This window comes from Pollachius pollachius (assembly GCF_949987615.1).
Source record: "Pollachius pollachius genome assembly, chromosome: 20".
In the NCBI taxonomy this organism is placed as follows: Eukaryota; Metazoa; Chordata; class Actinopteri; order Gadiformes; family Gadidae; genus Pollachius; species Pollachius pollachius.
This window is the reverse complement of record NC_136953.1, coordinates 3872827-3896352: the sequence shown is the minus strand read 5'-3', so window position 1 is coordinate 3896352 and position 23526 is coordinate 3872827. Positions and strand designations below refer to the sequence as shown.

Below are 23526 nucleotides of genomic sequence, written 5' to 3'. Positions count from 1 at the left end.
TGACTTGATTGATATTGCAAAATCTGCATACACTGATGTAAATAGTTGGAGCCTTTTTTGTTTGTCTTTTTACTTGTTACATGGCTGATTGTTGAAAGACCTTGAAAAAAGGGCAACAGCATTTGAGTGAGGTGCGCTGCAACAGCCACAGGTGAAGGTGATTGGTTAATCAGGGCTAATAGGTGTGTTCCCAAATGAATACACAATTCACTGTTTTCACTTTCTGGCAAAATATCTGACATTCCAATTTCTTAATATTCTTAATATTAAAAGTGATTTGCTCTATAGAATGGTGTACAAGCAGATATTATTATTGCAAATGGTCTTAAAATTACCATAATCTTGTTTATTGCAATTATTTCTGGAACAATATGTCGTTCAAGAACAGTTGTGTGTGTTTGTGTGTGTGTGTTTCATTATTGTGTTTAAATTCATCATGGCAGGTTATTAATTCAACACATTGAGGATATAGAAACAATCGTAGCTCTCATTATGGGCATTCAATCAACAATTGCACATGTTAATTTGTGTATTCTGTCTTCTGTGTATTTATGTGTTTTGTGTGTCTGTGCAAATCTTCTTTATAATGTGTTCTCTGACCTTTTGTGGTGTGGGTGTGTTGTATGTAGTGACTTTGATTAATTAGCCTCCACTGAGGGATTTGGAGAATAACCAGAATGATCCATTTAAACCCCCCTGGTCCCACACCTCTCCTCCCCACGGCCCTGTTTTCTTAGCCCTCTCGCTCTCTCTCTCCTCAGCTCTCTCTCTCCTCAGCTCTCTCTCTCCTCAGCTCTCTCTCTCTCTCTCTCTGCTCAACTCTCTCTCTCCTCAGCTCTCTCTCTCCTCAGCTCTCTCTCTGCTCAGCTCTCTCTCTCCTCAGCTCTCTCTCTCCTCAGCTCTCTCTCTGCTCAGCTCTCTCTGCTCAGCTCTCTCTGCTCAGCTCTCTCTGCTCAGCTCTCTCTGCTCAGCTCTCTCTCTGCTCAGCTCTCTCTCTGCTCAGCTCTCTCTCTCCTCAGCTCTCTCTCTCTGCTCTCTCTCAGCTCTCTCTCTCTCCTACTCCTTTGACTCTTTTGTAATTAACCCACTCTGTCTTCTTCCTGCTTCTCGCCCTGTCTGACTCTCACCTTTTTGCCTGTTCCTCCTGTTTGAACTCTTTCTGCCTCAGAGTCTCTCTAGCGTGTTTTGGCCATCCTCAATATTTCTCTTTCCATTCACCATCTCCATGCCCCCCCCCCCCTCAAATCCTCTCTTCAATGTTCTCCCTCCTTATCTCTCTCTCTCTCTCTCTCACCAATGCACACACATTCTAATCTCCTTCACCCCCTCTCCCTCCTCTTTCTCCAGGGGACAAGTTCGGTAATGTCATCCATCTCTTCGAGAGAGACTGCTCCATTCAGCGGCGACACCAGAAGGTGAAGTTTTCCATTTCAAATTCACGAATGCCAACATTGTCATTTTAATTGATTTAAGACCCCCCACTCTGATGGCATTTTCTGCTGTATTAGTGCACACAAGTGCCGCGGCAAGTCAGCATAGAGTGGGCAGGCGGGCGGGTGAGTCATGTTGGCGATAGCCAAGAGGCAGCGCGGGCCGACTTCCGACTGCCAGCGACAAACCTGGTTTCTGCGGTTTGGCAGAACAACGCTGAGTGACTGATCATGTTTACAGTACACAGACCGTCGGCACTCTGACGATCCACATCCCGATCAATGCACAAGTAAAGAATCATGAGAACAACTGGCTCGGGGCGCTAACAACATAACGCTAACACCTTGCGCCGACCGAGCCACGATTCATGAACCTACGGAGCAACGCTACATGTTCTACTCAAGCCAACTTTACTGTCAGACTGCACTGTCTGTCTCATCCATAAGCCAGAAGCAGTCGATAAAGGAAATGCAGCAATAAAACCAAGTATATAATATGTGCTATAATATAGGCCCTGTTTAGGAAAACACAAATGCTAGTTGACCTTAAATAATCCTTCTTTCTGGCCAACAACGGTTTCCCTGGGACAAGCGTCTTGGAAAGAAGTCATATTTCACTCTGTATTATCACTTCAAGGGCCGTTATTATTTTTATCGTGTTTCCATTGCTTGGCGCCTATTGGGCCGTTCTTATTTTAATTACGTTACAGACTCTAATCGTGTTAGCACCACAGTCGCTGCTCACTCTGGCTCGCTCTTTGATTCTCCGAGACGTAATCTGCCGGAAATCCCTGATCTTAGATCTCTCCTTCTCACATCTCCAGCAATGTTCTCCCAAGGATGATTGTTGAGATTCAAGTTAGTTTTGTGTTCTTTTTTGTGGTTTTATTTCTCGTGATGGAAGATGATAGGGAAGTTTTCTTTTTGTTGTCAACTGGGAACTGATTTTTATGTATTTTTCTCTGTATTGGGGTCAGGGACATTTTTTCAGAGTTTTGCTGTGGGATTGTGTGATAAAGAAAGAAAATGAAATCTGTCTATCTACTTATTGAATCTGTTGCGAGAGTCAAAAGGAGATAAAAAACACAACAGTGGCTCTATCCAATATCTTGTGGCATGTGGATATGCGGTAGGGCTGGGCGATGGGGGGGGTAATCGAATAAAGCCAAGAATCGTACCCACCTTGTGCTCAAAACCCGATAAAACTGCTTTTCATTTGACAAAAATACCCCAAAAAGCATCTGTCCACCCATAGGCAAAGTAGGAAACGTTAAATGACACTAAATTATTGATGCTCCTCTGAGTATTTGCCCACCGGTCTGTACAACCACTGAACCACAGACCCCCTGAATAAATACCAGCGTTGAACCACACACTGTATGACTTGATATGATACTTTGTGTAATAAATTGTATTTATTGCAACGAATAGTTTTGAATAAAGTTCATTGCTGTTGTTTTTTTAGGTGGTGGAGATCGCACCGGCATTCCAGCTGGACCCCCACCTCAGAGCCCGTCTCCACACTGACTCAGTCACTCTAGCCAAGCAGGTACGCACGCTCGCACACGTGCACGTGCACATGCCCGCACGTGGCATGTGACCTGCTCTGTCCCCGTATCGGATGTGTTTCTTCCTAAATGGCCAGCGTGAACTCTGAGGACTCCACACACACTCAATAACAGACGTCTGTGAATGGCTGTCCAAGAACTTGTGTGTGTGTGTGTGTGTGTGTGCCCTTGCTTCCCGTGTACAGTCCCGACTGGTATTGATTCATTTTGTGCGTATTGTTTTGGAGGCATTCTCTGATTACGCCAGTTTAGGAGATTGTGTGTGTGTGTTTGTGTGTACATCTTTTTCGTCTCCTCCATCTGTGCCAACGACAGCCCCGTCCCTTAAGGCCCCCCCCCCCCCCCCCCCTCACTAATAAGGACATGTCTCCCCAACCTCCCTCTCACTGGAGAGAGAGAGAGAGAGAGAGAGAGAGAGAGAGAGAGACTCTCTCCTTGGTTGCAATCTTCCATACACCAAGTGTTCCCCCTGGGGAGGAAATTATGGGATGTCACAGCGCATCTTCCCGCCGTCTGGCTCCCCCAACTGTCAAGTTTGTTACAGCCGTGCTCTAACTGTCCCTATGGTCATAGAGGTGTCTGTCACCATGTACCTCATTGGTTGATCCCACTTGTATAAAACCTTCTCTGATTGGTTGGGATGGGTTAGTGTTACCTAGGAATCAACATAAGCAACACACCATGTGTAAGTAACCAAGCCTGCAGTGTTGACAGATTTTCACCAGGGGTCTCTCTCTCTCTTTTTCTGTCTCCCTCTAAATATAGATATCTTTCCCTCTTCTCTCCTTCCTAGTCACCTTTCTGTCTGCCTATTTCTCTCTCCATTCTCCGTCTTTCCCTCTCCTCTTCCTCTGTCACCTTGCTCTCCATCTTTGTCGTTGCCTATTTGTCTCTCTCTCTCTCTCTTTCTGACTTTCTTCCACCTTAACCAGCATTGAGGTTCCTATATCGCCACAAGGCCCTTCCTGGAATCTCAAAGCTCTTGGCAGCATCACACATAAACTATCGATACCTACATCTGTGTGTGTGTGTGTGTATGTGTGTGAGTGAGAGCCTGGCTGTATGCCGGGGAGTGAAAACAGAAGACTGGATTCATTATGCCCCCCACCACCTCACCACCCCGCCCCTCTGAATATAGCTGTAGCTGAACAAAGACGGATGAGAATGCACTCAACCGTAACTACTACCGGTTTCTTTTTAGACAATGTCTATGAATTCCATTGTTGTGCAATTTCGACTGGTAATGTGAACTTTATTTCACAGTTCCACGGTCGTGGTGAGAATGTGTGGGTGCAGTATTTTGATTTATTTTTTTTAACTTATTTTGGGTGCAGTCTTTTAAAATATACAGACACTGTCGTGACATTTCTTGTGTTCTACGGTGCACATGTTTCACCTGGTCATACACGTCGGGGTGCAGACACAGACGGAGACCGACCCCGACAGACAGAGGACGAGACGGACGCACAGACACCGAGACACAGACAGCGTCATGGTGCTGGCTCGCCAATTCTTCCCACCTTGATGTCCTTGCAAAATCCCACCGTTCTTACGGTTCCATTATGGACACTCAGTATCGTCGGCCAGCCTGCGCCACCCCTCAAAGCCACCACTCCACACCCTCTCCACTTCCATTACCAGCCTTTCAACTAAACATCTGCGCCTTAAGGATGTCCTGTAAGAAAGAAAAAACAATCTGCGGGAAATGGAAGTGTGGTTCTTGGTGCAACAAGAAAATGGTTGAATTAAAATGAAATAAGCTTTTGGTTACAATAACTGCTAGTTAAGACGGGAGGCCATGCCGGACATAGGGCCTAGGGGTTTAGATGATGATGGTTCTGGTATACTTCATTCTATGGTAATATACATTTTCCTATTGTTTTAAATTGGAAGGAGGGATCCCCCACATTGCGTTCCTTCTCAAGGTTTCTTCGTGGTTCTTGCCTGCCCTTTGAGGGGCTAGGGTTAGGGTGTCATACATAAATGACCTATTGAGTTCTTTGAGATTGTAGTTGTGATTATGAGCTATACAAATAACATTGACTTGACTTCACTAGTCTATTAATCTGATCTTATGTGAAGCCCTTATTAAAATACTAGATTAAATACAATATCATTGAAGCGGCTAATAATAGGTTTGGCTTCTGGAGCAAAGTGAATGTTTAATCAAAAGTCACCAGTTTACTTTAAATATAGGGTCGGCTTCCTATCGACTTTTCTTGGAAGGCAAATCAAATATATGTCAATTTCAGCTGATTAACATAAATACAATTATACGGAGGTTACTGTTACGTAAAAAACATCAAAACAATAGATTACCGAAGGGTAATCAGCAACACAATAACAGAGCACAGATGATGAATTTTAACCCAAACGACGTGAGGTGGTAATTTAGCATATATGAACGCAGGTCCTACTACACCTTAAGGTAGAGTTGATTAAATTCATCTAAATCTGGAATCCAATGGGAAGTCTTGCCATCTTGAACGTCATCCAACTGCAACCACTGAACCAAAAAAGTTATTAATGCAGTTGAGACAAAACCGAACAGTATATAAAGAAACCTCCTGAAACTAACACCTATGGTGTCTAGTCCACGATAACTGATGATTCTTTTTGGTACGGGAAATCTTGAAACATACGTTGGGTGGTGATCTTTGCCAAACTACTTGTCCGTCAAACGTTATACAGTGAACACAAAACCACATCTAAGTTAAATATGGATGCATCTATTTCTATCAACTTAACTTCTTTCGTCTCCCGTCCCTCTCTGGTCTTCTGTCACAATAGACGAGACAAGAGTAGGACTTCTATTGCGACATTCTGTTCCAACATTATGAGCTGGTTGCTCTTCCTTTTCAGAACCCTCTAGTTATTTAACAAATGCCTCGCTTAAACCTTGGCAGAGGGATTGTTCCACCGATGTTGAGGAACTCTCAGATCTGGACTGCTGAAATGTCTCAGGCTTCTCATGCTGCCTTGTAGAACGATGGAACGATGGAAATGCATATCCACAACTTGTGGATGTTCCAAAATAACCTCTCCAAACATACACCTCCCAGTGTTTCTCATAGGATGGAGTTGCAGCAGCGGAGGTGAAATGTTTTTCTGTTTCTGCTCGCAAGTTATTTTATGTACTCGCAAAGTGCACCCTGCCGGGAGGTTTGTATGTGTCTGCAGGTACCAGCTCATTACTGTGCACAAATGTACATACAGTACATTTGTGCACAGTAATGAGCAGGGAAAATATGGAGAGATTGAACATAATACAAGTATAATATTTAAAACAATTATTTATATTTATTTAAAAAAATGTATTATATCAACAACCACCCTAAAATCACATAACACAAATACTACAACAATCGAAAATTCCTTAAAAATAAGTAGAGATATATTTTTCAAAACTAAAGGTTGCTGTAAGACCATAAAGAGCCCATGCCTATACGGAAAACGTTTTGGGCTCTAGAGTCAATAATGGCAACGCTATTGAAATTGTTGCTAAATAAAAAAATCCTCAAAAATAAGAAGAGATTTATTTTTCAAAACTAAAGGTTGTAGTAGGACCATAAAGAGGCCATACCTCTATGGAACAAGTTTTGGGGCTCTAGAGTCAATAATGGCGACGCTATTGGAATTTTAGTTTTGCACTTTGCAGACGGTCCCTAAGCTCGAGGTTCGCTAAAGACAGCTCGTTTGGATGAAAACAATGTTGGATCTGGTTCTCTAGGTTACTTCATTTAGCTGGAGGTGTCAATTGTGTCGCAACGATGTTTCACTGATGATCTATAGAACCGCAAACTCTGAATCTCCCAATTTATTTCCAATTTTACGGAAGTTCCTCTCCGTTTATATGCTTTACTCACAGGTGCGTGTATTGACCTGGGTATAAAGCGTCCTTAGTGCAAAATAATATTAGTTTCTAAAGAGAAGACGGAGCTCTCCTCTCCGTTTATATGCTTTACTCGGGTGTGTGAATTGACCTTGATATGAAGCGTCCGTAGCGCAAAATAATTTAACATTCGTTTTTTAAAGTGATAAGCTCTCCTCTCCGTTAAATATGCTTTACTCACGAACGTGTGAATTGACCTGGATATGAAGTGCATATCCAGCGTTCGTGGCGCACAGAATTTCATATTATTTTGCGTAGCGCAAAATTCTTATTTTAAAGAGATAAGCTGAAGCTCTCCTCTCCTCTTGTTAAAACAAAGAAATTAAGCAGCCGCGGTCATATTTAGGTGCATAGGTGCATATAGGGGAAACACTGCCTACTCTCCAGACATATCTACAATAGGGGCTGGTTCTATCAGTGTTTGTTCCTCTGAATGAGAGGTAATGTTGAGGTAAGGGGTCCTTAATAGCTATGTTGACATGCTCAGGTAGAATAGCTTGTTCAGGTTATTGTTCTTCTGAGTTGATACTCGTAGGTTCTACAGATTGTGGTTCGTTCTTGGTAGATGGGTCTTCCTCACTGGTCTCTGCTGGGACTTCCCCCGTGCTCAGATGGTATGTTGGCAGGAGAAACAGGACTGCGTGAGTCTGGTTGTCTCACTACACAAGGAGGGTTCCTCAATTTGTGAGTGTTTTGGATGGGAATAGACCAGGTTGTGCAGTCTGAAGAGGTACGGATACCGGGCTCGGAGTATGAATGACCCTCTCTTAATCATTCAGAACAGGACACTGCCGGGTTCTTGGCCTTCTAACTGAAGGTGTTTTGACGGGCTTCTCTCTTTTTTATTTTGCGGAAGAAACCCACGAGGAAGCAGCAACTCTCATATATAATTTTCTTACTGGTCTATCTCTGCATTCAAGCTCAACTGTTTAGACCTGTAGGTCACCACTTGTCTGACACCAGCCTAGACATCATTCTCCCACTTGTCTGCTAGCTTGTGTTTTCGCAAAGCTTGACATCACGGACAAGGACATGATCGTCTGCATCAAGAGTAGATTATTTGACTCGTTTGTCAAAGAGTTTTGTTGCGATCAGCATTCTTCTTAGCATTGGAAGTTGCAATTTTTTTTCTCGCCTCCAGGCGAAATTTCTGATAATTCACATACTGGGAATGAGACTTCTTGGTATAACTAACAGGCAGCCCGAGGATGTGCTCGACTGGCAGGCCTTGGCTGTCTCCCGAACATTAGTTGATAGGGAGAGATTTCTGTCACTTGATTTTTCGTACAACAGTACTTGATGAACAAGAGGCTTCACAAAGCACTTAGTGTCTTGAGCATTTAGGTAGGGTGCGATTGAAATATTTTCAACGGGTCGATTTTAAACGGGTTTCCTCGAGGATGGTATTGGTTTTTGGGAACTTTTTCATTCCTGTGAACTCACCCAGTTCTATAATTGTCTTTGACTCAAAGCCATAGTGAATAATGAGGTTTTTCATTAGGCTCTTTGCAACAGTACGCACGTTTTGGTGCGCAGTTGGCAGTCACCGCATATTTTGTCAATTTATCTGTTGGTTCTCATTTATCTTTGGTATTGAAACGATCCAGGTCCAAGGATAAATTGCCTATACAACCAAGTTCTAGAGACCTACTAATCGTTATACCCGCTAAGGGATCAGCTCTTTCGGGCAAAGCTTTCCTATGAACACAACACTCACAGATCTTCACTTTTGTTTCCACCGGTGGCAACATCCTTGGGCAAATAGAACCTGGCTTTTGCTAGGTCTACTGTTCTCTCAGTACGCATGTGGCCCATGCTATCATAGAGCCCCTGTAGTGCCGCTGGTCTTGGCTCATCAGAAAGGCCAAGTTGATAGAATATTGGCACCATCCTGTGTCCCAAGATAAATGGCTCCATTTTGCAGCTTCAATCGACTTGGTTCACACAGCAGTGATGGGAGTACTGGCAGTTCCTCTGGGAGTCTGGTAGGGGGTGACCAATTTCCAGTTGCATGATATCCTCATTGATAGCTGGGTTAGATCTCCGCTTTTCTCTTGAGTCTGCCTCTGAGAGAGAGAGAAGGGAACATTGGGAATCAATCAGGTTTTTCTTACTCATTACTGTCTGGGTTAGCAGAGGAATGATGAGCAAGGGACTCAACGAGCTCGCATGAAGCGCATGATTAGGACCCTCCATATCACAATAGTCCACACTGGTGACCATATGGCGTCCTTGTGGAGACGGATGTTGACGGATGGTCTTTATTTGCATCTGGTTGGTGTCTTGATCAATATAAAAGTTATTCGTTCCTGCTCTGTATTTTATCTAGAAGGAATGGGCTGAAAGAGCTGAGACCCCTATTACTTGTTGAATGCAATTTTTCTGAGCTCGGATATAAGTTGACTGATAGCGGTCCGTTACAACGGTAAAGTGTGTACTATACAGGTAACCGGGTCATTTCTCTCTTACTGCCAACTTCAGGGCTAAAAACCCTAAAAAGTTAATGGGCAGGGTACTTTGTCTCGCTTGTTGAAAATCCTCGGCTTGTGAAAGCCATTACCCTCTGTTGGCCTTCTGGGATCTGATAGAGCGCAGCTCCTAAGTCGATGGTACCGGCGTCTGTATGTGGGGTATATTGGGATCCACCAACCCACTTCAACCCAGGCTGAAGTTAGCTTCTTTATTATTAGTCCGAAAAACTCTGAGGAGTCGATCGTTTTCCAAACGGCTCTTTGGGGTTGTTGTACTCCACTTTGGCATACTTCCCAACTTCCTAATCTCTTCCCTAGGCATTGGATAATCAGAGGTTAATTCATTCAGCACTTTGAACATCTTCCAGTACCCCTGAATGACTCCTGTTACTAGGTGGCCATGGTATTTGAAAGACTTTTGAAAAAAAAATCATTTTTCTGGGGACGGTTTTATCCCTTATTCCTTTCAGCATTGCAGTACACGCAGTATGAACCAAATAACTTCCTTCAGGTTAATTTCTTTCCTACAGTTTTCCATCATCCGTTCAAAGGTGGATGGTGCATTTGTGATGTTTTCGGGCATACAGTTGAACTCCCAAAACCCTAGTGAGAAACGCTGTCTTTTGCATCTGCTTCTTCCACGTGAAATAGTTAATAACATGACTTGAGGTCTAAGAATGATGAACCGTTTAGACCCAGCTAGAGCAGAGCAGGTCTCTTCGAGGTTAGGGAGTGTGTAGTCTGTTGTGTTGCTTGACTTATTTTCAGGACGGGTCTCTTGGACTTGGAACTATTTGTCCCATCTCGTCTCTTAATCAGAGTGCTTTCTAGTTTACATACGATTAGGGATGTAATGGTTACCGGTGTAACGGTAAACTGCGATAAAAATGTTGTCAATAACAATTACCGTTTTCATTTCAAATAAAATTATTATCGTGGTGGATAACCGTGCCCGCGGTGTGGAAACCGTGTGCTTGAATCATTCCCAGCGCTTAATCCGAGTCTCCTGAAGTTGCCACGCAGGCGCACTGTGTAGCCTACAGGATAATGTTTTTAAGTTTCTTGAAGTTGGATTCATGGCAGAAGGAGGAGATGACAGCGCTCAAGACATCCATCAGCCTTCTAATAGGGATGTGCATTTCCGTCAAAAATACTATTCAATATATTCGCTGAGAAGTATTCGAATAATATTAGATAATCGGTCAATCAAGAACCCCCCACGCACGCACGCATTCACCTCGGATACACACAAACACAATGACACAGGGAGAGGCTTTTATGATTTGTATGAAGTCAATCTGTTTATTTCACCAACTGCACCATCAACATTCAACATCAAAATTATTTCAATGTGGGCTTAGGCAGATAGGCCTACATGCGCCGAAAACAGATCGCTATTTATTTATTTATTTTTTTTGCTGAACACAGCAACCGAGGACGCTGGGGTTAAAAAGTTACTGGACTTTTTGCGAAGTGATACGATAGAAAAAAGAAAAATCAACTTTCCTTGACAGCGGTCATTATATTACGGAAGAGGATTAGGGCCACACATAAAAAAAAAAATTAAGTTCTGACTTTATCCTCAGAATTCTGAGAAAAAAGTCGGAATTCTGACTTTAATCTCAGAATTCGGATTTTCTCAGAATTCTGAGATTAAAATCAGAATTCTGACTTTATAGTCAGAACTACGGGTACCTGTAAGGACCAACCTCCGTGGGAGAGACACTTGTGAAACTGGCACCAAAACAACACATGTTCCAGTTTCACTCACCTTTTGGTCTTCAATTAACGAAATGGCTTCTTCTGGAACCCCTCGAACCCGCAAGAAGTCGCTAAGGGAAGACATCTTAGCACAAGTAGGCTAGGGCTACTGGCTACTCTGCGTGTGGTTTCCTCCAACTGCATAAAGCAAAGTGTCTCTCCCACGGAGGTTGGTCCTAACAGGTACTCGTAGTTCTGACTTTAAAGTCAGAATTCTGACTTTTTTCTCAGAATTCTGAGATTAATGTCAGAATTCTGAGTTTAAAGTCAGAATTCTGACTTTAATCTCAGAACTCTGAGAATAAAGTCAGAATTTAAATTTTTTTGATGAGTGGCCCTAATCCTCTTCCGTATTGTATGCTTAGCAACGGTAAATTATCAAAAAAATATTCACCACCGGAAGTTGTGAAAGCCCATGCAAGTGAACGGATATAAGGCATTGAGCAACAGCATTGAGAAGAGCCGTGTAATAAATACCTACCTTCTAAGAGGACTAAGTCTGAAGTATGGGCATATTTTGAGTATTTAAAAATACCGCGATAATACCGAAAACCGGGATAATTTTGGTCACAATAACCGTGAGGTTAAATTTCCATACCGTTACATCCCTGCATATGATCCTTCCTGGACATTTACAGCATCCAATTATAATTGCTTGTGTCATAGCTGCTTTTTCAAGCAGTGGTTACATTGCCATCCCTGCCACACTGGAAACGGTACCACGGACGTGGCCTGTTAGTCCATACAGCAGAGCTCGGTTTCCGAATTCCTTTGCAGACAGTCCTCAGCCCGGGTCTTGGCTGGAGGTTTGTTTGGCTGCTGTTCGGTTAGTTTCCGTATGCACTGGTTCTCTTCAAGACACTGAGCTGAGAACTGACGTTAGCGATTTATTTCTTTAACTCCCCCAACTCATTGACGGTCCCCGGATCTGCGATAGCGACGGTTGTCAATAGATGACCCGATGCACGCTGGTTGGTGGTGCGGGGAGCAGATTCATCACCGCCGAAGAGCTGTTTCATGCTACTCAATTACGTGGCCTGCTTTTCTTCCTCAGCTCTAAATAGCGAGTTCTGGGAAGAGGAGGGAGTGTCCTTCCTTCTACCTTCCAGCTGGAGATCGGTTAGCAAGGCCTTATTCCAGCAGCCGAGACAAAGCTGCTTCAAGAGTTGGCAGGTCGAGTTGGTCCTCTTCCACGCCCCTGCGTCTCACAGCCATGCCCAGTGCAACATGAAGGGAATGGAGGCCAGCGGATGGCTGTTCTCATTTTGCAGCATGTTCATTAATCCTGTGTAAAGCTAATCACCAACTTCGACAACTCCATAGGCATAGAGCCATAGAATCACAGGGCTCCAGGTAAGCAGAAGGCCCTGCATGCGGGTCTAAATGTTTGGTTATTTCAGCTGCGGTTGAGAAAGCCAGAATGGAGTAGTGGAGGAGTGTGACGCACGTCTGAGATCGAAGGGTCCTTCATCCGGACTTCGCCACCTGTGCGCTACAGGTCATAATCACTTCCGCTAACAGGGTGCAGAGAAGTTAGATGTGCTTTCGCTATTTTGCACAATGTCTTCTGCCACCACTAGCTCTCCATCTTCTGGATTGATATCACCTACCTGGAGTGTGGACTATAAGAGGAAGTTAATGGTAAGGTCTCTGGGGGGGGTTCATGCAGGGCTGACTGAGGCTAGTGTGAATCCAGAGGCTGTATGATGAGGGCGCTTCAGTTGGCTCAGGGGTAGAGGCTTGGCTAGCATGGAAAGGACTTGATGCAAGGCTAGCTAGTTCTTTTTCCAAGGGTCTGCCTGCCTTCAACTCTCAGACACCTACACTCTCAAGGTGACAATGTTAAGAAAAGGCTGCAAGGAGTATATATTATTTTCTTTGTCTTTCAATTTGCCAATTATTTCATAATTGAACCCTTCAGACATCCTAGTTAGTTAGCCTAATATATTAAATATTACTCTAATTAAAAATCCATCTAGCTGTGTGCAGTATGTTGCTATAGTTACCACCTTTATCCGGCTGTGCGTGTTTGCAGCTGGACTTATACTCCACCTTGTGTGGTTGTGTGTGTGCTTGATTGCCTGCAATGATGGACATGTTGGTGTGTGTATGTATGTAAGCTGTGTCAAGTTAAATATTGTAATGTTTTCCGCAGAGCCGAAACTGATTAAACATGACGTCTAACATGCTGTCACCACAAAGCGTGGGCCTGTTGGAGCATTAAGAAGAGGAACAGATGTATATTTATATTTTTTACATCGTGCTTATACTGCTTGTGCTTATCTTACACTGTCTCTCCCCTCCTTTCATGAAGCAAACGCATACATGTTTTGGCATTTCCTCTCAAAGTTAATTTAAAGCTGATTAAGGGGACATTAATGTTGGGTCTGCCTTGGTTCGTTGCCTTGTTGTTGTGTTTTGGAGCTGAGACGTGAGGAAACAAAATAACTTTCATTCAAAGGGCCTTCCATTAGACCGAGAGATCTGTATCCGCTCCTTGGTGATTTTTTTCTGTGTCGTTTTCTATGGCTTTTCAATGGACGCCACTATTGTCACATGCAAATTATTGGAACAATGAGCTGGAGATCATCACTGCTTGAGCAACAGGCTTCCTCAACAGTGTTAATAAAGTAGCAAATAAAAGAAAACATTAGACGTCTTAAAACAACTAAATGTGTACTTTGGCACTCACGCAGCAATGAGCCAAAGTGATAAATGTTTGATAGTCAGCGAATGTAGAAGTAGTAATTGCCGTAGTCGTCACCGTGGTCGTAGTAGTAGAACTACATTATTTATTATTTCTAATCATTCGCTACATCCTTAACCTCTCTAAATACCGCAGTGTGTGCTTGTTTGAGTCTCTTCAGCTGTCAATGGTGTTATCGGTTGAGGTTCATCCAATTGGACTGTCGTAGATTTGGCCCTTATTCAACCAAATGCGGAAATAAGGGGGGAAAAACAAGAGTAAATATAACATAAGCTGCGGGGGAACACTCAGATATTCAGAATACTTTCTTTCTTCAGAGTGGGCACTTTAGGGTTAACAATCAGACCTTCTTCAAGGTCCTTATTCCAGGACCTGTTTTTTGTGGTACCATTATTCCCTTTACTGCCTTGTCAGAAAGTGTTTGACTCTAGAACTATACAGTATTTTAACATTACCTGAGAGGAGGATGTTTAGTTTCGTCAAGGAGATTGAGAGGAAAGGGCGGAGATGGATTTATAAAATAAATGTTATTCCGTGTTTTTTAGACTATTGCCATTTTGAGAGGCTAGGGAAGGATATGCTAGCATTCAGTGGGGCTTCAATAGGGGGTGAGTGAGGCTGGCTGAAAGAGCATTAAGTGGAATGCCCAGGTTGGAGTAGTAGAAGTAGTAATGTTACAAAGTACATCTACACTTTGCTCTTTCCCCCCTCTGGGGAATGCGTGTTCCTTAACTCAGAATGACTGAACTCTGTTCGCTCCCACATGTACCTGCTAGAGCATAATCTTATACTTTGGTTTCAAAAAGAGGAAGAATAAAGAGGGAACATTTTGTTTCATAAATGATAAAAGGCTCTGCTGTTGTATTCTGATGATTCCTGTTGCAGGATCGAACCCAGAACCTTGCGAAAATAAATTATACACGTGATTGTGATTTGATATGGATCAGATTTGTAAGGAAAAACTTGATACATCCCAAAACATTTAGACAAAACCGAACCAATTCTGTCCGTTTGTCACTACTCTTCAGTTGGTTTTTCAAAGATTCCAGAAACAGAGTGGTGGAATTCTTAAGCTTCCTTTGTGAATTGGTTTGGATTAGGCAAGATTTCTATCAATAGAGAAGCCGGCAAAGGCACTACAAGGAACTAGTAATTCTAAAATAAACCAAAGACAGTGATGGCATCAAAGGCCATTTGCATTTGCATTTATGTATATATGTAGTTTTGTTACATTTATTAGCGTTATGATACACTGAACTTCTACTCATGGCTTGATTGATTTTTTCCTAATTTAAACATGATTAAATTAGGAAAAAATGTAACGTTGTTTCTAAAATGACGTGAATAAAGCAGAAAAAGGGAGAATAAAAATCAACTAATTAAAAATAACTGGAAACAGCCCATGAAAAAACAAGATTACAGGCCAACATGGCACTTTACTGTGCAATGAAATGCAGGTTTCTCCGACACGGAGAGAGATGGAGGAGAAGGTGCGAAAATTAGCCTACAGGGAAATTAAATTGGGCTGGGATGTTTTTGTGTTTAGTGCACATGCACACGCACACTCACACGCACACACGGAGTGAAGGAATGCTATATTAGTCATTTTGGTGTTTTTGGTTACAGCTCTAGGTGGAAAATGACACTGAAAATTGCCTCACTTCCACCGCAATAAAGGCAGCAAAAATACTGTGTGTGGAAAGGTGGTTGCGCGAGGGTTTGTTTGTGTGGAGATGTATTTTAGATGGGAGGGTGGGTGTGTGTGGATACACTCGATGTTATGGGCTTATTTAATAGGCTAGGTGTGTATTCGCGTGTGAGTGTGCGTGCAAGAGCCGCTACTGTGCGTTCGTGATGGAGGTTAGGCGATGACTATGGGCTTGACGGGGGTCCATCCTCTGTCCATTCGCTGGCTGCTATATTAAAGCAGCACAATGAGCCTCATAAACACTCTGACTTGCTGTGATCAGCACCCTATCTACGGCTGGCCCTGCCCTAATCGTCTGGGAGGAGCGCGTAATGCCTCTCTCGCCCGGTCTGCCTCACTCTTTCTACCCGGCGCCTTCTCCTGGTGCTTCTCTTTCGCTCTCGCTTTCCTTCTGTCTCTCCATCGCTTTTTGATTTTTTTTCTATCGCTCTCTCGACATCTTTCCTTCCCTCTGTTCTCTCGTTCTCTATCTCTCTCTTGTTCTCTTTCTCTCTCTAGTTCTCTCGTTCTCTTTGTCTCTAGTTCTCCCTCTTGTTCTCTCTCTCACACGCGCTCTCTCTCTCTCGTTGTCTTTCTCTCTTTCTCTTTCTCTTGTTCTCTCGATCTCGTTCACTTTCTCTCTCTGGTTCTCGTTGTCCTAAAAACGGCTTCGGCTTTTTAACAAGTTCCATTTATTTGTTGTTGGTTGGCTGGAGCGTTTGCATCACATTGAGACAGTAACGCTTGTTTCTAACATGCAATGTTGATCCCAGTGACAGACTCAAGCCTACATTTTCTTTCGGCCTCATCGCTCTTGCTGTGTACAACTCTTTGGCTCTTTTTAGCCTTGTTTCCCTTGTCGGCTTAAATTATTTCACTGTCTTTCACTCCTCTCTATTCCTCTTCTGGGCCTCCAGAAGAGGAATACGCTCTTCTGGCGCCTTGCCCTCCTCTCGGCTCCCATTCCCTCTTCTTTGTCGTCCACCAGCTTAATTCGTCCCTCCAGCGTGTCCAATCCCTTCAGCGCTAACCTCCTCTGTGTGACTGGGCGGCCCCACCGACGCCTCCCGTTCACCACGTATCGGACGCCATCTTGCGAGGGATTGGAAAGGCTTGTGTGCGGACGAGGGGATTGTGTTGCGTTGAAGGGGCGGGAGGGGCGGACTTCAGTTTACCTTATGCAAATGAGCGCAGTGCTTGTTCGGCCGTGTGACTGGTCGATCGGCGTCGGGTGAGTACCGGCGGACCATACGGACTCATGTCGATGGTCATCCTCCTCCCTACGTGATGATCCACACACTGCCTCATCGGCTGCCTTCAGGTTTCTCCTCACTCTACAGGGGAACGCACGCGATTTCCAAACGGTGTGGCCTCCATCAAATTGTGAGGATTAAAACACTGCCTTGAACATAACCCCCACACCACAGGAGAATGTGGCATAAAAATAAGTCAGAAGGGGGGGGTGGGGGGCGGGATCAGGGCACGACATTAGGCATCAAGAAGGTAACTCTTGGTTGTAAGGAGGACTAACGTCAATGCAATCGACAAACACTAGCCTGGATGTTCTCTCTCGGTCCCCCTCCCTCTCGCTGCGTACTACTCTGCTGCTCTTTTCGTCCTCCCCTTACATCTATTTTTACCCTTCTTGTTTCCCTGTTCGGCTTAAATAATTTCACTCCTTCCACTCCTCTTCATTCCTCCTCTCGCTCTCTCTCCTGGCTCCTTGCCCTCCTCCCGGCTCCCCTTCCCACGCCTTTGGTCTTTGTTGTCCACCAGATTGATTCGTCCTTCCACTGTGTCCGATCCCTTCCCCGCTAACCTTCTCTGTGCGACACTTACCATCACCCTCTGTACCTCGGCTGCTCCTGTCTAGTGCTGAGTGTGTGTGGGTGGGTGGGTGTGTGAACAATATCCTTTCCTTCCATATGTTTTTAGTTGCACCACTGTGATATCCCATGACGGCCATCTCGGCCTCACACAAGGTTGGTGTGTGTGTGCTTGTTTGGTCCTCATCAGTGTATGTGTGTTTCTCCTGAAGTGTTTGTTTGTGTGTTCTGTCCTCAGAAGTGTGTGTGTGTGTGTGTGTGTGTGTGTGTGCGTGTGTGTGTGTACCCTCGATGAGTGGGAGAGCAGACACATTTGTGTCGCCATGACACTTGGAGGTAAATGCAGAAATGGGCGAGCTTTGGAGAAAAAGCGAGAAAGAGAATGTGTCTCTCTCTGTCGCTCTCTCAGTTGTTTCACTCTGCGGGTCCCCTCAGGGTTTGCAGGAGGCAGCAGTGTAGGAGTGTACCACAATCACTGTGACACTTACACGCACACACATTCATTTTGTATATGAGATCCATTTTTCCATCCTGAATACGTTTTAGAGTGTGTGTTTCTGTTTGTGTGTGTGTGATAGGCAGTATTCCTATGTAGAATAATGTTTATTAACTATTTCTGTGGGTTATGATATACAATAGGCAATATTCATAAAAATATGCTAGTTACTTGACATGCTTGTGTGTGTGTGTGTCTGATGGAGCATGTGTGTGGTTGCTATGTGAATGTGGGTGATCATTAGCTCCTTCCCTCATCCCTCTATTGAATGTGGCCTCGTTACGGCTCCATTAGCAGAGAGAGAGAGAGGTATTGAGAGGGACTTCAAGAGAAAAGGACAGAGATAAGGGGAGGGGGAGAGAGAAGAGAAGAGTGACCACAGCGGGGAGGTGGATGGACTGAGGAAGAGACTGAATACCGGAGGGAGGGAGGGAGAGGAGCTGACAGGAGGTGGAGGGAGGCAGAGGTGGAGAGTCTGCAGGAAAGAGAGCAGGACGGGAGGCGGAGCAGGGACGTGAGAAGGGGAACAAGCGGCGACCGGCGCAAGGGTTCCTATGAAACTAGGCTGCCGCCGCCGCACGACAGAGGTTTGAGAGACGAGCACAGCACAGCTGTTGTCTGAGACGCAGACGGAGGGTGAGCCCTCCTCTCCTTTGTCTGGGTCGCCCCCCTCTGCCGCCGTTGTCTCGAGACGCTTTAAGTAAACACAGAGGATCATCAAGTGTTTAATTCATGGCAGTATTTTTGGAGGGAGCCCAGCCTTGGAGGAGGCTGAGTGAGATGAGAGACGCCGCAGCAAGTGGCTGCCTTTCTTTGCTTTGTCATGAGTGTGACACCCCTACCTCTGTCTAGATACTGCTTGAGCGCCAGGCCGGGCTGGCGTTCATGGTCTTGAAAGGTTTCTAAATCGATTTAGGTTTCGTTTAGAAAGCCTACTAGATTTCAACTCTGGGGTCAATTTTGGGAAACCCTTTTCACTTGGGCCTGTTTTAAGTGTTTACTCTGGTTTATTATTTACTTGGAAGTATGGGTGTGGATCCTCAGCACTAAGCCGAACAGTGCCTGTACATTGGCAGGACAACGACGCCATGACGCTACAACAACGACTCCCCTTTTATAGAGGCAGGTTGTGACACAAGCATGTGAGACTTTCTTGGGGTCACAAACGACCGAGTAGTGGTCGGGGGCAGTGGCACGATACACAGAATTGAGGGAGAAAATAGTTTCAAGGGCCCCTATTATACCACCAGGTGTGAGTTTGATTAGGCATTCCAAGCTGTGGAAAATCTGCCATTTCCTGTGCCTTGGTGACCTTTAGTGAGTGTTCGCCTCGATGTATGATGGATAGATCAGCAACCTTTGCTACGGTCCACTGAGTGACCTGGTAGACCCTTAAGGAGGCTTTAACCACGCATCAATGCCCTCAAGTCATTTAGTAGACATTCATTTTTTATCGAAATACATTTTTGATACTTATAATGAGCGAGAAGGGGTTAGGAGTTCTTGCTCAAGGGTGCCCACGGATGGACTTCAGCCATTGGGTTTTGAACCCCGGACCTCTTGGAGAGCAGCCAAAGTAGAGGACACCCTGACCCAGAGACTATCGACTTATAAGAGCCGTGTTTCTTACAAGCGTCTGTCTCTCTCTCTCTGCCGAGGCAAAATGTCTCACTAAGTTGCCTTTTATTCTCCGTATAAAGAAGACAGTCTTATAATGTGTGGTTTATGGAGATTCACGAATGTCTTATTACCCGTTGTCGATGTCTTTTATAGAAATACATTTACGGGACAGGTTTTTGTCGGATATTAACGATTGGGGAATAGGACTCCGAAGGGACATTTAATGTCAATGTATTTGTTTCCGTTGAGTGTGCTCACACACTCCAGTAAACATTGAAAGGGTAAGGCTTTCACCTCCCTCTCCGACATCATGGCTGCCTGTCTTTTTTATACCAGAGATTTACTGAGAGGAGCTGGAGGAGGCCAGTGAACGGGAATGAGGGACAGGGACAGAGGGAGATATATTTATTGAGCCGGACCAGAGAGAGGCAGGAGTGAGAGAGCACGGCTTCTATTAAGAGAGACGGAGAGAGTGGAGACTCTCTTTACAGTAATAGGCTGCAAGCAATAGACACTCGAGAGATACAGCCCTGTATCTTTTCCTTAACGCGTCGGAGGATTGGACGGCGAGGGAGAGACGTGAAAGGTTATGTGGAGGTTTCCCTGATACGATTTTCTTCTCGGTTTAGTGTGTTGTAAAGCTGAATAAAGGTGTTTCTAATGTGTGTGTGTGTGGGGGATGTGACGTTATGGTAATTTCAGGATTAGTGTAGCAGTGGTCCGGGTGTTTTACTCCTGAGGTTCTGGGTTCGAACTCCAGGGTCTACCTCAATGCGTCCATGAGCAAGGAGCGCTAAGTAACCCCTACCTGCTCGTTAATGTATCTGAATCCACTGGAATCCAAATCGGGTATTAAACATCTGCTCAATGATTTGAAAGTATATGCTAGGTTAATTAACGCATGAGAGATCTGACCCAGGCCCTGAATTGATAGCGGCCCAAATCTGTTTCGCATAAAACATCAAAGTCCATATGATGTGTGCTGTTCACACCGCTCCAAGTAAATCAGATCTGTGTCGCATGTTGAACTAAGATTACATTTTTTATTTTTTTGCTTTAGCCTTCGGCCTTAAAATTGGCAGTTGGAAAGTTTTGTGGAACCAAAAGAGAGAAGTGAATGATTCACAAGATTATCTAACCTCACATGTCAGTCAAATTGTTTTGACTTTTCCAAGTTTGCTATTCAAGAATTATTATTATTTTTTTTCATTGAGTCACTGGGCGTATGCAGTGTCCTGATAATCAGAAGTGTGTGTGTGTGTGTGTGTGTGTGTGTGTGTGTGTGTGTGTGTGTGTGTGTGTGTGTGTGGGGGGGGGGGGGGGGGGCATGTCAAACCAGAGAGAGAGATATGTTGACAATTGAGATTCATTGAAAATACATGGAGTCGGGGAGTGGAAATAGTAAATTATACTGAGAGTATTTGAACGGGAATGAAATGGCGATCTCATACACACACGCACCTTATTGCCATAGAAGCCTTGCATCTTGGCTATGACAGCAGGACAGTTGCCATGGTGACTGAAGACTTCAAAATCTTCTTTTTTTTACTCTCCCTTTTTACTATTCTTTTGTTTAATCCTGTCCTATTAGGTGTTTTTTCCAGGCTTATGTCTGCTGTCTGATATGTGCCATGTCCCAAGCCAGGGAACTGTGTGTGTGTGTGTGTGTGTGTGTGTGTGTGTGTTATCACCATCGGCTTGCCGGAAGCTTCTGAGAAATGTTTTCTCTCCTCAGAAATCTCAGTCTGCCAGTGGCGCTGTCTAGGCCAAACGTTAATGGCCCCCTCCCACGTCCTCGGCCCCCTTAACCAAAAGTATTTATCAAGTGTGTGTAGGTGGTCTATGCTGGACATTCAGCTAAGCCTGAAGAACATTCCAGAACGGTCACCTTTAACGGTTTGCTGGAGGTCGATTGCCAAGGGGCCGTTCCACATGACATTAAACATGGAGGTGAACGCCGGCATCGGGCGAGGACAGAGGCCGGCGCCGAAATAAGGTTTTTGTCCTTGTGTCCGTGCCGCCCGTCCAGGTCAGGCCTCAGAAGCTTCTCTTATGTTTTTCCCCACTTTGATACGTGTCATGTTGCAACAGCGACACTTTGCCTCAATCTGTTAATCTGCATGCAGTGGCTGGTCACACTGAAGTCTTTGAACTCTGGTGGCTGAGCGATGGCGTCGCTGTCCTCCACAGTCTGAAATCATCGGTCGCTACAATTTAATTGTGGCTCCATTCTTCCTCCTCATAATGTGAGGACTCCACAATCTCAGTCCTTCTTTTGTATTTTTCATGTCTGGCGGCCTCAGTCTCTGTATAGATAGATGAATAAATAAATCGTTGGATGGATTGTTTGCAAGGTGCTCTTTTAGGATGGTCCCCTTTTCGTCTTCATATAGACTATTACATGGGTTGTTGTTGTTTTTTGTGTTGTGTTTTGTATGGCACCCACAAACGCAATCAATATGCTACAATGCCATGAGTGGAGCTGCTTGGATGATGTTCCAGATGAACCCTGCCAAAACATGGCATGCCAATAAAGCAATTAGGAGAGAGAGGGGGAGAGAAAGAGAGGTGGGGTGGAAAGGCACGAGAGAAGGAAACGAGTTGGGAGAGAAGGAAAGGGTGCAGAGACGATACTAGTAGGGACAATTGTCTTGTCTGTTCCCTCCCGGGAGTTTAAGGACTCCTAATGGCTCTTCTTGTCCCCCCCAGCGAGAGTGGCTGTTGCATTGATCAGGTGTTTAAAACCATTAACCAACCGTTGAAATCCCTTTACCACCAGACACATGCACATGCACACATAAGCGGGCATGACATTGTCCCTGCCTTGTTATTTAGGCGATCAATGACATTGATCAGGGCATGGATTTGTCAACAGCTTTAACGGTGTTGCACTCACTGCCCTCGCATTGTCCTTCCTTGCTTGCCTACTTGCTCCCTTCCTTCCTCCTATTCTCTACCCTAACTGGTTAGATTTGTCCTTCTCTCTTGATTTCACTCATCACTGTGTCTTCATCTCTTTCTCCCACTTAATCCTATCCTCCATGTAATCCATCTATCTAATTATTCTTCCCTCAGGATCTCTCGCTCCCTCCCTCTGTCCTTGTAATCATCTCTAACCGCTTGTGAATGTTCTTGCTCAATAATGCAAAACACTCTCTCTCTCTCTTTCTCTTCCTCGCTCTCCCTCGCTCTTGCTCCCTCTCCATCTGTTTGTATCTCTCGCTCTCTTGTGCTCCTTTTTGCCTTCTGTCCATCTCTCCAGCACTCTCTCTTTCTCTCTATCCCTCACAGACACTCAAAGCTACTTGGCATTCAACAATAATCAACTGCCTATTAATTAGTCGGAGGCTGCGCTGCTTTGTGTGCGTCTTGCGTGTAAGCATCCATATTTGAACCCGTGCGTCCCTCACTGGTCCGTGCGGGTCCCTCAGCTCCAGAGACGTCTCCGGAGCACCCTCATTGGCTCATAGATTCTTCCGCCAGAACCCGTGGTGACGCAGCAGACACTCGATCCAATACGCCACCGCAGCCCTCGGTGACCGTCAGGGAGAGAGGGAGGAGGGAGGGAGGGAGGGAGGGAGGAGGGATGGAGAGGGAAAGGTCATCAAGGTGTTTGGCAGGGTTAGAGAAAAACAAATGGCAGGAAGGAGAGATTGAGAAGCAGTTAGTACTAGTAGTCCAATATGAGAGAGAGAGAGAGAGAGAGAGAGAGAGAGAGAGAGAGAGAGAGAGAGAGAGAGAGAGAGAGAGAGAGAGAGAGAGAGAGAGAGAGAGAGAGAGAGAGAGAGAGAGAGAGAGAGAGAGAGAGAGAGAGAGAGAGAGAGAGAGAGAGAGAGAGAGAGAGAGAGAGAGAGAGATGGGGTCCTTTTCACCACACACTGAGTGCACAGCAAGCTGCAGGGAGCCATTAGAGAGGCCTTGGGGCTATGCGTATTCACCCCTGCAGCACTTGAACAAACACGTTTGCAATGCAGTCATTCATGGCTGCAATCATGCTCTCACAGATAAACAGATGAAAGATGAACCTCAACACTGGCAAGGTTAACGGGAACTAAAATGTGTGCCTTT

The 23526-nt window shown here is 44.8% G+C and overlaps 1 protein-coding gene across 1 annotated transcript in view; it reads left to right on the top strand.

Moving 5' to 3' along the window:
- The window catches only part of LOC307091149 (pyruvate carboxylase, mitochondrial-like), a 244143-nt gene that overhangs the window by 21028 nt on the left and 199589 nt on the right, over window positions 1-23526 (top strand). The window contains exons 8-9 of the mRNA XM_079758053.1: window positions 1348-1415; window positions 2896-2979. Coding sequence (XP_079614179.1) covers window positions 1348-1415; window positions 2896-2979 — 152 coding nt within the window. The remainder of the gene's footprint in view (window positions 1-1347; window positions 1416-2895; window positions 2980-23526) is intronic.